The sequence below is a fragment of the Felis catus genome, chromosome D4 (assembly GCF_018350175.1).
Source record: "Felis catus isolate Fca126 chromosome D4, F.catus_Fca126_mat1.0, whole genome shotgun sequence".
NCBI classification, from domain to species: Eukaryota; Metazoa; Chordata; class Mammalia; order Carnivora; family Felidae; genus Felis; species Felis catus.
Genome location: NC_058380.1, coordinates 57,972,660 through 57,988,802, shown reverse-complemented (window position 1 = coordinate 57,988,802; position 16,143 = coordinate 57,972,660). Strand labels below are relative to the sequence as shown.

Below are 16,143 nucleotides of genomic sequence, written 5' to 3'. Positions count from 1 at the left end.
AGATGTCTTTTCATTGCACTTCTGAGTTACTATTACTGTTCATTGGATCCTCTGTGTGTGTCTGTGTCCTCAAATAAAAGACAGCACACACATGTGTGCACACATAAAATCAATCAAGTAAGATTTTTTGAAAGATGTGTGAGAAGCAGCTTTGAACCTTTATATATCTGGCAAGTCTTTCCTTTTGCCTTCACAGTAGATTAGTAGTTAGGTTGGAGTATAAAATTCTAGGTTCAATATTTTCCCTCAGCATTTTTAGCATCTTTTGTTTTCTGAGGGAATGCTAATCTAATTCCTGTTTCTTTGTAGGTTATTCCTACTTCCCTTTTCTGGAAACTGAGGATATTTTTGGAGTTCTTTGGAGTACTAAAATTGATGAGGAATGTGATGAAACCATGTTGTATATATGTAGTAAACTAACTTTTTAATATGTCCCTGTCTTTAAATATCTATTTTGGTTTTCTATTACTTTGAGTAAAATAGGAAGAGTTATTACCGTAGTACTAATGAATAGCTCACTTCCCTCCACTTCCTATTCTTTGTCTCCTCTTTTTCACTAATGTGAATCTATCACAGCACACAGAAGAGATAGGGAACTTTCCCAGTCACCTTGTCTCTTAAAAACAATGCATTTGCAGTTTGTTTTTGTGGGTTTGTACCATTCCCCTCCATTTTGGGCAGTGACTTTTTAGAATTCAAAGTCCCTATGATAGCTTGCATTAAGCTTCGCAGTATAAGATACATATATGAAAACTGAAGATCGTGATTGGTTACTAGAGTTTGGTAGTTTAAAAAAAAAAAAGTCAAATTTGGTTGACCAACCAGAGATCACTTATTTCTAGTGCTTCTGTGTAGTTAATGTATGACTTTGCCAGGTATTGATCATTCTGCTTTGTTTTAATCAAAATATCTACATTTCATTGGTATTTTTGAAGTTTTAGGGTTATCAGAACATAACTGATTTTCTTCTTAAAATCAAAAGGTAAAAACAAACATACTTTTAATAGCAAGCACCATTAAATCTAGGGAGAAAATAAGGTGTTTCTTTATGGTTCTGAAAACTATTTACTATTTTAATTATAATGATAAATTTGAATTATCCTTTTTAAAGTTTATTTATTTTGAGAGAGAGAAAGAGAGAGAATCAGCACACGAGCCAGAGAAGGGCAGAGAGAGAATTCCAAGCAGGCTTCGCACTGTCAGCGCAGAGCCTGGCGCAGGGCTCAATCTCACAGTGAAATCATGACCTGAGACGAAATCAAGAGTCAGATGCTTAACTGACTGAGCCACCCAGGCATCCTGAATTATAATACTTTTAAATATAGAAAGACAGTGACATCGTTTTTGGAACACCTCTGCTTAATAATGTGGAATGATCAAAAGTAACCATTTAGGAATTTATTTTTATCAGTTTAGTTAATTCTTGTTTATCTCTTTAAATCTAATGTTGTAGTATTGTAGCCCCATATACTCTTTTGCTAATCCGATTTTTTTTGTGCTGGCAGCAGACACCAATTATTTTGCACCCAAAAGTGCTCTAATGACCAAGTAATTAGAACTTGAAGGAGTAGATTTGAGATAAGAGAGGTTCTCTTAGAAAATAGATAGACATTGGTTAGCCAGACATTGGTTAACTTGAAATTTTGATAGTTTCTGTGAGACTGGATGGGAAAATTCTATGGAGAATCCTAGAGAGTTACTAATTCAACTAAGAGATCCATACCAATTTTATAGCTAGTGATGCTGTGATCCTTGAAAACTCAATGTGTAACAGGTACAGGTTTTGAATTATTCACCACTCCCACGATTTACCTGAAACTCTGTGTCTTCCTCAAAATGCTGTAATGTTCTCGTTAAGAACTAATGATCTAGATCAGTTGACTCTTTATCTGTTTCATAAAAATGTTACTTTATTCCTCTCACCCTTATTAAAGACAATGTAATGACCTTAAATAGTGGGAATAAAGAAGCAGAAGGGTGTTATTTAGAATCAAGTCAAGGGCCTACTAAAATTATTCCCCCTCCTCAGCTGATCTCACAGATGAGAACTGATCTCTAAAAATGGTAACTTAACTGATGGGGGAGCATAGTGGAATTGGTTTGGGGTTTTAAATAAATGGTCAAGTTCCATACAATTGTTTATTGCCTTGTTCATCTTAAATGTCCATGAGTTTTATGATGACTTTTAAGAAACAGATTTTACTTTCCATTTGATACTTACTGTGTATCTCCCTTCCCCTATTCAGCCTCTTTTTTCTTTAAAGATATTTAATTTGGGTTGACAGCATATTTTTCCCCTCCTTTACTCTTTAAGGTAAATATGTTTAAACGCCTGTGCGTATATAGTAATGCAAAATCCTTAAAACGTCTCATTAAGTTGATTGATTTTGTTGCATTGGCAGAGTGAAGATAGTCCGAGTCCCAAGAGACAGCGCCTCTCTCATTCAGTCTTTGATTATACATCAGCATCACCAGCTCCCTCACCACCAATGCGACCATGGGAGATGACATCAAATAGGCAGCCCCCTTCAGTTCGATCAAGCCAACATCACTTCTCAGGGGAACGATGCAACACACCTGCACGCAACAGAAGAAGGTTAGTTGATTACAATGTATTTCTTAAATTCTCTTCCATTGATAGATTTGTTTTGTTTTGTTTATGTCAAAAAGCATTTTTTCTATAGGCATTTTATAAACATTCATACACATTCACATGAAGAAGGTGACATTATTTATAGACTTCCACACAAGATCATGAGAGTTCATTTAGCTTATGGTTGACAGGTGAAGAAATTCAAAGAGGCTAAAGTGATTTACCTAAAATCAATCTATGCCATCATATATGCATTCAGCTACTTTATGGTTTAAGGTGTTTTGTAGGCTAGCCTACAATCCTGATTACAGAAAAATGAATTTTATAGCTCACAGCTGTAATGAAATACAGAAATCCTAGAAATGAGATACTCTTTTTTAGTCCATTCCTATTTCTTGTGTATCCTTAAGGCAATTGGGAACTTAGTTAGGTTTCTTCTAAAACCGTGGAGCCTCTAGTACAAAAGAGTGACTGAAGTTTACTTCAGTGCTCAGTCCTCTCTCTCATGGGACTTGGCCCCTGTCTTTCTTTCCTGGGGGAATGTATTTCTTCTGAGCTTCTTCCTCTTTAGTTGTGGCCTGAGTACATACATTTCTTATTCAGGGAAATCGTGAATCCTTGGAGTGAGGCAGCTGTTTGCATGTCCAGTATGTTGGTAATCTAAGAAATATTGAAGGTCTGGAGTTAGGAAGGTGTTATGGACTGAATGTGTCTTCTCAAAATTCATAGTTGAAGCCCTAATTCCCCAGTGTGGCTGTATTTGGAGATGGGGTCTCTAAGGAAGTAACTAAGGTTGAATGAAGTCATAAGGGTGGGGCCCCCAATCCAATAGGATTGGTGCCCTTATAAGAAGAGACACCAGAAAGCTCACTCAGTCTGGCATGTAAGGACAGTGAAAAAGGTGGTCATCCTGCAAACCAGGAAGAGAGCTCTCACCAGAAACCAGCCATGCTGACATCTTGATCTTGGACTTTCAGTCTCCAGAACAATGAGAAAATTAATTTTTGTTGTTTAAGCCACCTAGTCTGTGGTATTTTGTTATGGCAGCCCTAGGAAACTAATAATGAAGGATCTTAAAACTACCATTCTTTGTTCTAAATGAGACAAAATAAACCTGTTTCTGAGTTATGTTCTGTTGAGACCCTAAGACTTTTACATCACCTGGTGCGTTTTTACCCAATTTTATGGGAATGTTTAAAATAATGTATGTCAACCAGGTAAAATATTTTATAGCTGTTAAATACAGTAGCTGAGACAATATGGTTAGTTGTTTCAGGGTTACAACCTGAGCATCTACTGTAATCTTTCCTATTGTTTTATGGTGAAATGTGTCATGCTTTCAAAAGAACCTGTAAAACAAGCATACACTTAAAAGGGTAACACACGGGCGCCTGGGTGGCTCGGTCGGTTGAGCGTCCGACTTCAGCCCAGGTCATAACCTCGCATTCCATGAGTTCGAGCCCTGCATCGGGCTCTGTGCTGACAGCTCGGAGCCCGGAGCCTGTTTCAGATTCTGTGTCTCCCTCTCTCTCTGCCCCTCCCCCGTTCATGCTCTCTCTCTGTCTCAAAAATAAATAAACATTAAAAAAAAAAATTAAAAAAAAAAAAAAGGTAACACACAAGTGTACCAACACCCAGGTTAAAATAAAACATTGTTACTACTTCACAAGACCCTATTCATCCTTCCTAAAGGATAAACCCTGTCCTGTGATTTGACGACATTCCTTTACTACTTTCTAATACTTATGAATGTATTCTAAAATGATGTAATTTTAGTTTTTGCTAATTTTACTTTCATTTAAATGTATTCGTTTTTTACTTTGTTTCCTAAGCATTCTATTTTTAATGTGGGTAGCAGTAGTTCTCCATTATATTAATATGCCATTATTTATGTTTCTATCTACTAATGAGTAATGGTGATGTTCAGTTTCTTACTATTATAAAGAGTGTTATTAGGAACCTTTCATGTACACATTTCCTCGTGTACATGTGGAAACATGTCAATAGTGTATAAGCCTAGGAGTAAAGGCTCTGGGCCAGCAAGGGAATGTCAGAAGTGTCTGTTCCAGATGGTAGTGGTAGCTAGCTGTGGGTTCTAAAATTGAAGAGAAGCTTTGTGCTCTAAGGTCATGGAAACACAAAGGGGAAGGATAGGGAGCACTTAACCTGGAAAACTTAACTATGGGCTTATCCTGCCCAGCAGTCTGTTAGGATTCCTTACGCCATTCTCCCTTTGATATTTTATTGTAGGCTAACTAATACACTTAGTTGCCAGATATCCTCCCAGAAGCAGGCCGTGCAAGTAGATGTAATATCCAACAACAGTCTAACATAATTTCAGATACAAAATGAAAGAAGGACGCTAAACTCAATAAAACAAAGAACTTGAAGAAACCGTTAATAGAACAGACAGAATTTTTGAGTAAGTGTAACATGAGAGAGATGCAAGAAGATACTATATCCATAAAAATCAACTAGAAACCTTACTTGGTAGAATTTAGAATTAGTAAATATGTAGAAAAGGTGTCCTAGTTTCTGGAAGATCAAGTGGAGAAATTTTCCCAGATATAGTATAAAAGGCAAAATGAAGTGTGGATAAAAAAAAGTTTAAATATAGAGACCGAGCCATCAGTTCTAAGTATGTCTAATAATATTTTCAGATGGAGACAATTGAAGGGACCACTTAAAAAAAATTTTTTTTAAGTTTATTTATTTATTTTAAGAGAGAGAGTGTGAGCAGGGAAGGGGCAGAGAGAGAATCCCAGTGCAGGGGCTCAATTCCATGACCACGAGATCATGACCTGAGCTGAAACCAAGAGTCAGAATGCTTAACCAACTAAATCACCCCGGCGCTCCTCATGGGGGGACCTTTTTATTCTATTTTATTCTTTTTTTTTTTTTTAATTTTCAAATTTTATTTAAATCTAAGTTAACATATAGTGTAATAATGATTTCAGGAGTAGAATTTAGTGATAAATTGCTTCTGTAATAATAAACCCAGTGCTCATCCCAACAAGTGCCCTCCTTAATACCCATCACTCATTTAACCCATCCACCCACCCCCCTCCAGCAACCCTCAGTTCTTTGTATTTAAGAGTCTCTTGTGGTTTCCCCTATGTTTGGGACCTTTGTAAAGAAACAATGCAAAATCATTTCCCAGAATGTAAGAAAGACTGAGTTTTGAACAGGATTTGAACTTTCAGAACATACACGAAGGACAAATAAAAAATTGACAAATATTCCAAGACAGAAACTTTTTTGAGTTCTGCTAGCTGCCTTATCATCTAAGTGTAAAGCCCAAACATAAAAACATTTCAAATATTCAAAGACAAAATTGACCAGCAAGAAATCCTCCTTGAAAGAATTATTAAAAATTATACTCTCCCCAGGAAGCAGAAGGATAAATGCAAGAACTACGATTCAAGACCGTTGGTTGGCAAAGGAAACAATGACATGCTTTTAAGTCTGAATAAGGTCTGTTTAAAAAAGAGAAAGAAGGTGGCTCAGTAGGTTAAGCGTTCAACTCTTGGTTTCAGGTCAGGTCCCGATCTCACAGTTTGTGCGTTCAAGCCCCGCATTGGGCTTCACGCTGATAGCTTGGACCCTGCTTGGGATCCTCTCCTTCTCTCTCTGCCCCTCCCCTGCTAGTGTGCATGGTCTCTCTCTCTCTCTCTCTCAAAATAAATGAACTTCAAAAAGACTAAAAAAGAGAAAGAGGGGTGCTTGGGCATATCAGTCAGCTAAGCATCTGACTCTTGATTTTGGCTCAGGTCATGATCTCCCCGTTTATGAGATTGATCCATGTGTTGGGCTCTGCACTGACAGCATGGAGCCTGCTTGGGGCTCTCTCTCCCTCTCACTCTGCCCTTCTCCCTCCTGCTTGCACACATGCTCTCTCTCTTAAATAAATAAACATTTAGAAAAATACAAAAGAAATATGGAAAAGATCTGCACATGAGATGGGGACAGAAAGAGAAGAGTGTATTAAGGGTAATTACTAGGAGAATAGAAATACAGAATGTATAGCTTCTACACATTGAAACAGATGTATATCTAGAAAACTCCATCTAACAAAAGGCAGGTAAAGAGGAGGGAACAGCTTTGGGCTATTTACAGTTGATACACCTAAAATAAAATGACAATACGATAAAGTCAACTGAAAGAAATATTTGTCCATATTTTATCATTTCTTATTTCTAGATTTTCCAGTTCTGCTTCCTAAATACTGTGTCACAAAGACATACCTACCATTTAACGAGGGGCCATATAGTGAAGATACAGAGATATACATGTCAGCATGAGGACTTGGATCTTAATTTGTGTTTAGTGTGAATGCTGTTGAAATTATTTTTGAGTAGAGAAGTGAGAACAAGTGGCAACAACAGAATAGAACAATAATAAAAGGGGACCTTAAAGTTTGTGTATAGGTTGAATAGATTTTCAGGAGATGAATGATCTGAGCACATACATTCTATTTTGATTTTAAGGTACATATTTTTTCCCATGTTAACATCTAGTAAGGACTTAGAATTGATGGTATATCATAGTTTAATTAGCAACTTTTCCTCTTTTTAGTGATACATAAAACAGTCCTTTATTTTACTTTTTTAAGATTTTCTTTTTAAGTAATCTCTACACCCAATGTGGGACTCAAACTCACAACCCCAAGATCAAGAGTTCCTCAGGTTCCACCAACTGAGCCAGCCAGGCACCTCATAATACAGTCCTTTAAAATATCTGTACAGATACAAAAGATATGTGCACACACATGAGTTAGTATATGTAGATACATTTTCTTGTTTTGTTCTTTTAGGGAGGCTAAAAATAGTGATTCATGTGTAGGAGTAAGCACACCTCTCTTCTGAATACCATTCTGCAATTAAAAGAACCAAGGCTCTTTGGAGAACTGGTTAATTCCAGAACTGGTATAGGGAAAATACAGGATGAGGGAGCATGTATTGTGGTGCCAGATATTAAGGAAGTACTCCAAAGGATAAGAGATGTAGTGAAAGGATACAGGAACTAAACAAAGTGCACAGAGTTGAAATAATTTGAACAACAAAAACAGTAGTGTGGATTATAACCCAAACAATAAAATATCTGTGAGTTCATACTGATTATAAATAACTGAATAAACAAAAGTGGGAGAGAAGTGACAGTTCTTCCTTACAGAATTCCAATCAATACATGTAGAAGAAATGAGGGGAATAGGAAATCAACATTAGAATAGAGTAATAATGATAGCTGAATATCCATTCATGCATGCTAAAATTATTGGCAAAACTTTCAGCAGAAGCAGAATGTTTGCATGTTCTCAAAGTAACTCACCCCCAAGTATTTGGTAATTACAAAAGGAAGAATGGTGGTTTTGTAATAGAGGGTTTTGGCAGACACAAGTTTAGCCAAATGGTCAGTGATCTATGCATATTGATGTCATGTGCCCCTAGACATGGTGCACTGAAATGGGCAGAACATCTCTGTGGTATCCTTTCCAGTAATATGTAACATCAGATATATCGTGAGAAAACTCAGACAAACCCAGGTTGAGAGACATTCTGCAGAGTAAATGTCTTCAGAGAGGTATCAAGGTCATGAAAGATAAGGAAAGACAGGAACTGTCACATTGAAGAAGATTAAGGAGCTATGACAACTATCTGCAATAATGAGATCTTGTATTGGATTCTCAACAGTGGGGATATTGGTGGAAAAATTGGTGAAATCTGAAATGCGCTCTCTTGTTTAATAGTACAGTACCAAGGTTTATTTCTTAATTTTAATAATTTCTCTGTGCTTATGGAAGATACTAGCATGAAGGAAAGCTAGGTGGTGAAGGGTATGCAAAAAAACTATGCTAAAATTATCTCAGAACATTTAAAAAGTGAGTTCTAGGGCGGATGGCATCTTAAATTCAATGATATATAATATGTAGATTTTGAAGCAAATATATGTAGACTTTGCAAAAAGAGACATACTAAAAATAAAGATAGAGGAAGCAGTTAACGGAACAAGAACCTGGGGAGTGGTATCAAGAGTACTATTGAAGAGTTAATGTCGCCAAAGAGTGTCCTTGTTCTCTTTAAGATTGGGCAGTTGGGGGTGAGAAGATGCAGATTTAGAAGTACAGAGGTGACCTGATAATCCGTGAAGATTGCTGAGGTGGCTGTGTGCAGCTAGGTCTGGAAGGGGGCTGTTTGGCCTCTTTTGCCCAATGTAGAGTACATTTTAATGAGGCTGCTTTTTTGAATTGCATTGGTGCTGAGCCATTATAAAAAGCAGTGGAGATAAATTGTAGAATTGTAGAGAAGTAGAAAATGGAAGTCTGCTCACAGTAACAACTTGATAAAATTTGTGTTTCACTTTCTTGATTCCTTTTTTTTTTTTAATTGAAGTAAAGTTGACACACAGTGTTTCAGGTATATAACACAGTGATTTGACAAGTCTATATGTTATGCTTTGCTCATCACAAGTGTACCTACCCTACCATCTGTCACCATACAACACTATTACAATAGCATTGACTATATTCCCTATGCTGTACTTTTCATCTCCATGACTTGTTCATTCCATAACTAGAAACCTCTACCTCTCACTCGCCGTTCACTCATTTTGCTCCCCCTACCCCACTCCCCTCTGGCAACTACCAGTTTGAGGAACTATGTCTTTCTGTATATCTTAGCCAGATAGACAAACATGAAGTGCCCATTAAGCACATGTGGAATACTGACTGGCAAGATACATGAAAATTAAAATTTATTATATGTTTATAAGATAAAGGGAGCAAAATAGTGGGTCAAAACTGTAAAATTGCTGATATTTGACTACTTTTGCCTATACAAAGGGCAGTTTCATACAATTAAAACAAAAGACTCATTAGTGGGCTATTGATTTCTAAGTACATGCAGAGCTGAATACCAGTTTTGTTACTTTTTTAAAAACATACATTCTGTTTAAATTTATACGTTTTTAGAGCTGATGAGGAACCATAGCAATTATTTAGTTGCTCAGGCTTTTGCCCTAGCATAAACTACTGATGGATTGCGAGGAGAGACAATACAGAATCCTCATGGATTGATTACAACAGTAAATATTATAATGACTTTCTTGACATTTGCTATATTACAGTCCTCCTGTCAGGCGCCAGAGAGGAAGAAGGGATCGTCTGTCTCGACATAATTCCATTAGTCAAGATGAAAACTATCACCATCTCCCTTATGCACAGCAGCAAGCAATAGAGGAACCTCGAGCCTTCCACCCTCCGAATGTATCTCCCCGTCTGTTACACCCTGCTGCTCATCCACCCCAGCAAAATGCAGTAATGGTTGACATACATGATCAGGTATAGTAACAGAATGTCCAGGAAATACAGATGCTAAAAGTTGGTGGCAGTTTATTTGAGGTTGGTTTTTGTTGTACATTTGTTTTAATTTTACCTGAAAGGAAACGATCTTCCCTAAATTGAAGCTGTTTTAGATTCATTGATTCATTCTTAAGGATTGAAATTTAAATTCTACATAGCTGAAAAGAAAGTTGAACTTTAAAAAATGAGCAAGGTTATGAAAGCTCAGAATGGCTTCATGTAATAGTTGGTTTGAAATGACTGATGACAGGATTAATAGGAGATAGCAGACAGCTAGTGGTTTGAATACATATGCCTATTTTCCTCTCCCTTCCAGTTTCTTCTGGAATAATTCAGTAGGAGAGACATTTGGTTGCATCTTGGCTTATAGGTTTACATGGGTCTCCAAAGAGATGACAGGTAGAAGGCTTCATTTCCTTTTGTTCCTGCCAGGAACTGAGGGACTAATTGAGAAGAGGGCTTGCCAGTCTTCAGAGCCTGTGAGTAAAGATCAGAATTGTTTGTATTTCTGTGGAGTTTCTGAAGTCAAAAAAACACAAATCTAGATGTATTCTAATAAAGTTGCTGAATTTTCAGGATGAGGAAAAAATCAAGTTTATAGACAGGAGAAATTAACAAAGGAAAGAGACTCAGATTAGCATCCTTTTTTTTCATTTACACTAGAGTGTAGAAACAAAAAATTGAAAGAAAATATGATCTCCCAGGCACCATCTTCTATCAGACTTGTTCTTCCCTTGTGTTAATGAAACAGTTCAAAAAATTTATCATGCAATAAGAAGTTCTAAAAAGAAAACATTTTCTAGACCACATTCTTTGTGGTCATAATCTGATACAACTATAAATTATAAGTTTGAAAATTGATTTAAAAAATGACACAAATATTTGAGGCAGGGTATAATTAAGGAAAATTAAAGGAAAAATCCTGTGAAAGTCATATGCCTAGAACTGTTTTCTGAGAAATTTTTATAAACCTTCGTTATTTGTTTTAAAAATTGAAAATAAATGAACTAATTGCTTGAGTAATTAGGGGGGAAAATAGAGTAAACCAAAAAGAATTGAGAAGAATAAATTACTAGGAAATATAATTAAAATTAATAATATGGAAATCTGTTTTGAAGCAGCACAAAGGAAACCCAGTCCTGGTGCTTTGAAAAATTGATAAGAATGACAAGCACCTTGTGAGCTTGGGTAAGGAGAAAAGAACAAATACATAAATAGGAGTAGGAATGATAAAAAGATCTATATCCATACACATAGGAAACATTCAAAGAATTTTCTTCAACTGTAAAATAAAAACAACTATTTTATAAGGAGTGTTGGAAGAATTGAATTATTTTGATCATTTAAACTAGTACCAGTGATAAGTACGCAGGTATTAGCTTAATTAACTTTGTTGTTAGCTATTATAATGAAAGTCTATATATAACTCTGGGGCAACAGAAAATGTGAAGTTCCAAAATTGAACCAACAATAATAGAAAATTTTGAATTACCACATAAGTGTGAAAGCTACTTAAAGATTTACCATTGAAGAAGTACAGTGACCAGATGGCTTCACAGATGATTTTTCTAATCTTTAAGGAACACTCATGTAATAATACACAAATGATTCTAGGCTTTTCTTAAGACCAGTTTTCTGATTACTTTATGAAATCCACATCATTTTAATATCAAGAGTAAATAAAGATAATAAAGTAAATAAAAATAATAAAAATAAAATGGGGATTGCTATCTTTAGTTTCTGTAGAAACTATCCCCAAAGAACGATAGAAGAAAACTCTCGAATACACACATTTTTTTTTTAATTTTTTAATGTTTATTTAATTTTGAGAAAGAGAATGCTAGCAGAGGAGGGGCAGAGACAGAGGGAGACACAGAATTCAAAGCAGGCCCTGGGCTGTTAGCACAGAGCTGGATGCGGGGCTCAAACTCACGAACCGCGAGATCATGACCTGAGCTGAGGTCAGATGCTCAACCCACTGAGCCACCCAGGCACCCCCACAGAAAGATTTTCTAAGTAGATGTTTAGAAATACAATCTAGCAATGTATCAAAAAGAATAACCTATGAATAAACAAGATTTATTCCAAATAAGAGGATAGCTTAATATGAAAATATTCATATTACATCAACAAATAGGAGAAAATGATAGTGATTTTATCAGAAGATGTTGAAAAGTCAGTTAAAATTTAGTAAAGACTCTAATAAGATAGGACAAGAAGGAAATTACTTAAATATAATAAATAAAATTATCCTAATTTTATCCTAATTGGCCAGCAATGAATCAGCAACTAGCAGTGTTTGTTCTGTCCATTTTTATTTAATGTTATATTAGTTCTACCAAATGTAATAAGATAATGTAGTAATGGATGTAAAGCAGTGAAAGAAATAATTGTATTTTTCTCCTCGTTGTGTAATTGTAGAAGAAAACACATACTAATTTGAGAGGATTTGATACATTGCTCAAATACAGATTATATGTACAGAAATCAGTAAGTTTATGTCCATCAGTTGGTGAATAGATAAAATATGGCATATCCATACAATGAAATATTCACTTAAATGTGTGGTGAAGTACTAATTCATGCTACACCATGGATTAACCTTGAAAACATGCTAAGTAAACCAGTCACAAAGGGCCACAATTATATGAAATGTCTAGAATAGGTAAGTCCATAGAAATAGATGAATTCTGTTCCCAGTATTATTATGGAAGCTAAACCAGGACAGAAGGCAAGAAAAAGAGTGTAAGAATAAGAACAAATAACACCCATCACTATCTGCAGGTGGAATGATGATAATGCATAGAAAAATTGCAGAGCATCTTAGATGAACATTAGAATTAAGAATTGAACAGATTGATAGGTTACAAAACAACTGTCAACAATCAGTTGTATTTTTCTATACCAGAATCAAACATAGTAAAAACTTGTAAAAAGATATTTTTATGCTAAACAACCCAGATTGTTTCAAGAGATAAGCTGTGGTGCTGAAGGTGAGGAAGGGTGATGCAAGTGGCAGTTACAAACTTAGAGGTCTTCTAATTAACTGCAGTATGTAAACCATTTTTGGATTCTGATCCAAAAAAAGAAAACTGTGTTTAAAATTTTTGATATTGATGACACAATTGGAATTTTGAACTAGAATACTTTATTTTTAAGGGATATACTTTATTTTCCTAAGGGATGTTAATAATGCTATTGTGATTGTGTCTTCCAGGAATACGTACTAAAATATTTATTAAATGATGTATTCTTGGGATTTGCTTCAACAAAATACAGGAAAGGGAGAAGTTGATGGGTTAATGGTTATGGAGGCTAAATGTTACATATGGGGGTTCATTACACTACTTTTGAGCATGTTTGAAATTCTCCATAATATTCAAATAAAGTTTCACTGAAAAGTCAAAATAGTGTGAAGGAAGTTATGCAACAATCTTAGCAAAAGATGTTTAAGATTTCTATGTAGAAGATTATAAAACTTTGTTGGGGCAGTTTAAAGAACACTTATCTAAATACTGAAGGTATGGCTTGAAAGATCCAATTTTGTAAAAACTGCTTGTTGTCAAAACTGACATGGAATAGATAAAAATAGTGTAATGTCCAATAAATGTCCAGTAAGTGTTTGGTATACCTTGAGCAGATTCTGTAATTTCTATGGCATTTTATAAAGGACCTGGAATTATCTAGAGTGGGGAAAAGCAAACTACTGCTGGCTGTTTTTGTAGAGTTTTATTGAAATACAACTATGCTTGTTTATCATCTATGGCTGTTTTGTGCAGAGATCAAGATGCCCACAATCCTAAAATATTCACTTTCTGGCTCTTTCTGAAATAGTTGGCCTACTGACACTCTGGTCTAGTGATTCTCAAAGTATGTCCTAGATAATCTGGTGGGCAGAACATCACCTACACGTTTGTTAGAAATGCAAATTTTCAGACTACCTTAGACGTTGTGATTCACAAACTCCTGGTGTGGACCCAGCAACCTGTTTTAGGTGATTCTAATGCCAGAACACTAAATAGGCTAATGAAGTAGAACATAAAGCCCAGAAATAAACCCACACATTTGTGAATACTTGAATGATAAATGACTTCAACAAATGAGTTGGAAGAAGACAGAATTTTTAATAAATGATCCTGGGACAATTGGGTATCCAAATGAAAATATGAAACTGGATTCTTTATCACCTGCCATTCACAAAAATCAGTTCTGGGTAGATAAAGATGTAAATGTTAATGGCAAAACTATAAGCTTTTGAGAAAGTAATGTAGCAATAGCTTCATGATCTTAAAGTAGGGAAGGCTTTCTTAAGACATAGAGTACTAATCATACATAGAACTGTTGATATATGGTCAGAAATAAACTTAAACATTTATTTGTCACAGGTGCTAAAGGAATTCAGGGAAGGAAACGGAGGTCGGTCTTAGTAATGGTGTGGTAACAACTGGGTACAGTGCAGATCAATTTGAACCTTGACTCCTACTTAGTATCATACGCAAAAATAAAGTTGGGTTCTAGATCTAAATGTGAAAGGTAAAAAATTAAATAAAGGAGATTGCCTTCATAAGGTAGGCAAAGATTTCCTAAACAGGATATATAAATAGCCACTTAATAAAACCCCAACATTGTATATTTCATTAAAATAAAAAATTACTATGTATCCAGAGATAGTATTTAAAAAGTGAAAAAGCAAGTCACTGCTTGGAAGAAAGTATTTGCAGTATTTTCAGAGAAAAGGCTATGAACCAGAACATAAAAAGAGATTCAGTAAACATTTCCATGAAAATCACATATGAATGCCTTTGAACATCGTTTTTGACGGTTCTTTATCACTAAAGCAAAAAGACAAGTAAATAATTAGGTTGAATCTTTGATTGAACAGGTAGAATTGTATACATAGGAAAGTGATTTTTTAAATTCTGGAATTAAGTTGGATCAGATTATTAGTTTCAAAATACATAAAAATCTAACTTTTCTCATAGTGCTAACCAATTTATATGGAAATAGAAAAAAACCATTGACAATATAATTAAAACCTATAAACTTTAAAGGAGCTTTGAGGAATAAATTTTGTAAGAGTAATACATCTTTATGAAGGGTAGTAATTTTTTTTTTTAATTTTTTTTTCAACATTTATTTATTTTTGGGACAGAGAGAGACAGAGCATGAACGGGGGAGGGGCAGAGAGAGAGGGAGACACAGAATCAGAAACAGGCTCCAGGCTCTGAGCCATCAGCCCAGAGCCCGACGCGGGGCTCGAACTCACAGACCGCGAGATCGTGACCTGGCTGAAGTCGGACGCTTAACCGACTGCGCCACCCAGGCGCCCCGAAGGAAAGTAATTTCTTGAAGGACAGTACTATAGTATTGAATATGTGGCATAATATTCCAATGAAAAGCCTTAAAATAAAATTATGTGTCCTTTATAAAATAACATAACCTTTAACACAGATTAATAGAAATTACATAAGAATAAATGTGTGAAAATGGCCAATAAAAAAAGTATGGTAATAAGAATTTGTCTTCCTAGGTACTAACTTTTCTAGTAAGATACTATAACAGAAGCAGCACAAATTTGGCACAAAATATAAGTGGGAAATTACTGAATGGAAAAAGATGGCATTTCCCTTTATAGAGAAAAAGGACATCTTAATAAATGAAACAAGTATTTCAAGAAAAAATTAGCGCTTACCTCACACTATAAACAAAAACCGGTTTTAGTTGGAGTATAAATTAAATGTAAAAAATAAAGGTATCAGAAAATTTAGGAACTTATATGTATAACCTCATCAATAAAGGGAACTACAAAAGCTACACTTTGTGTCCAAGAAATATAATATAAATTCATGGAAGATAAACTTTAACCATTAAAAGGTTTATCAAAAGATAAAACATATGCTGGGAAAACAGTTTTATTAGACGTGACAAGCAGTAGTTGTGTCTCTAAAAACAAACTATAAATGAATGTGACAGAAAACCTAATAGAAAATGGGCAGCAAGTAAAGGATACAGTTTACAGAGCAAGTGCTGTTTTTGTTTTTTCATTCTTCAGGTAGGTAAGAACACTTGCAATGAAAGTACATCTACTTTGAGTGGAGGTGCTGGGAAATGGGCCCTACATAGACTGTTAGGACTGTGGCTTACTCAGCCTTTTGCAAAAAATTTAAAATTCACCCTTTACCCAGTAATCCCT

The 16,143-nt window shown here is 35.3% G+C and overlaps 1 protein-coding gene across 12 annotated transcripts in view; it reads left to right on the top strand.

The window, feature by feature from the left end:
- RNF38 (ring finger protein 38) overlaps nucleotides 1-16,143 on the top strand; it is a 130,489-nt gene that overhangs the window by 97,400 nt on the left and 16,946 nt on the right. For all 12 annotated transcript variants that reach the window (XM_023242439.2, XM_045043683.1, XM_023242438.2 and 9 more), the window contains 2 exons: nucleotides 2,403-2,596; nucleotides 9,716-9,929. In XM_023242439.2, the coding sequence (XP_023098207.2) occupies nucleotides 2,403-2,596; nucleotides 9,716-9,929 (408 nt within the window). The remainder of the gene's footprint in view (nucleotides 1-2,402; nucleotides 2,597-9,715; nucleotides 9,930-16,143) is intronic.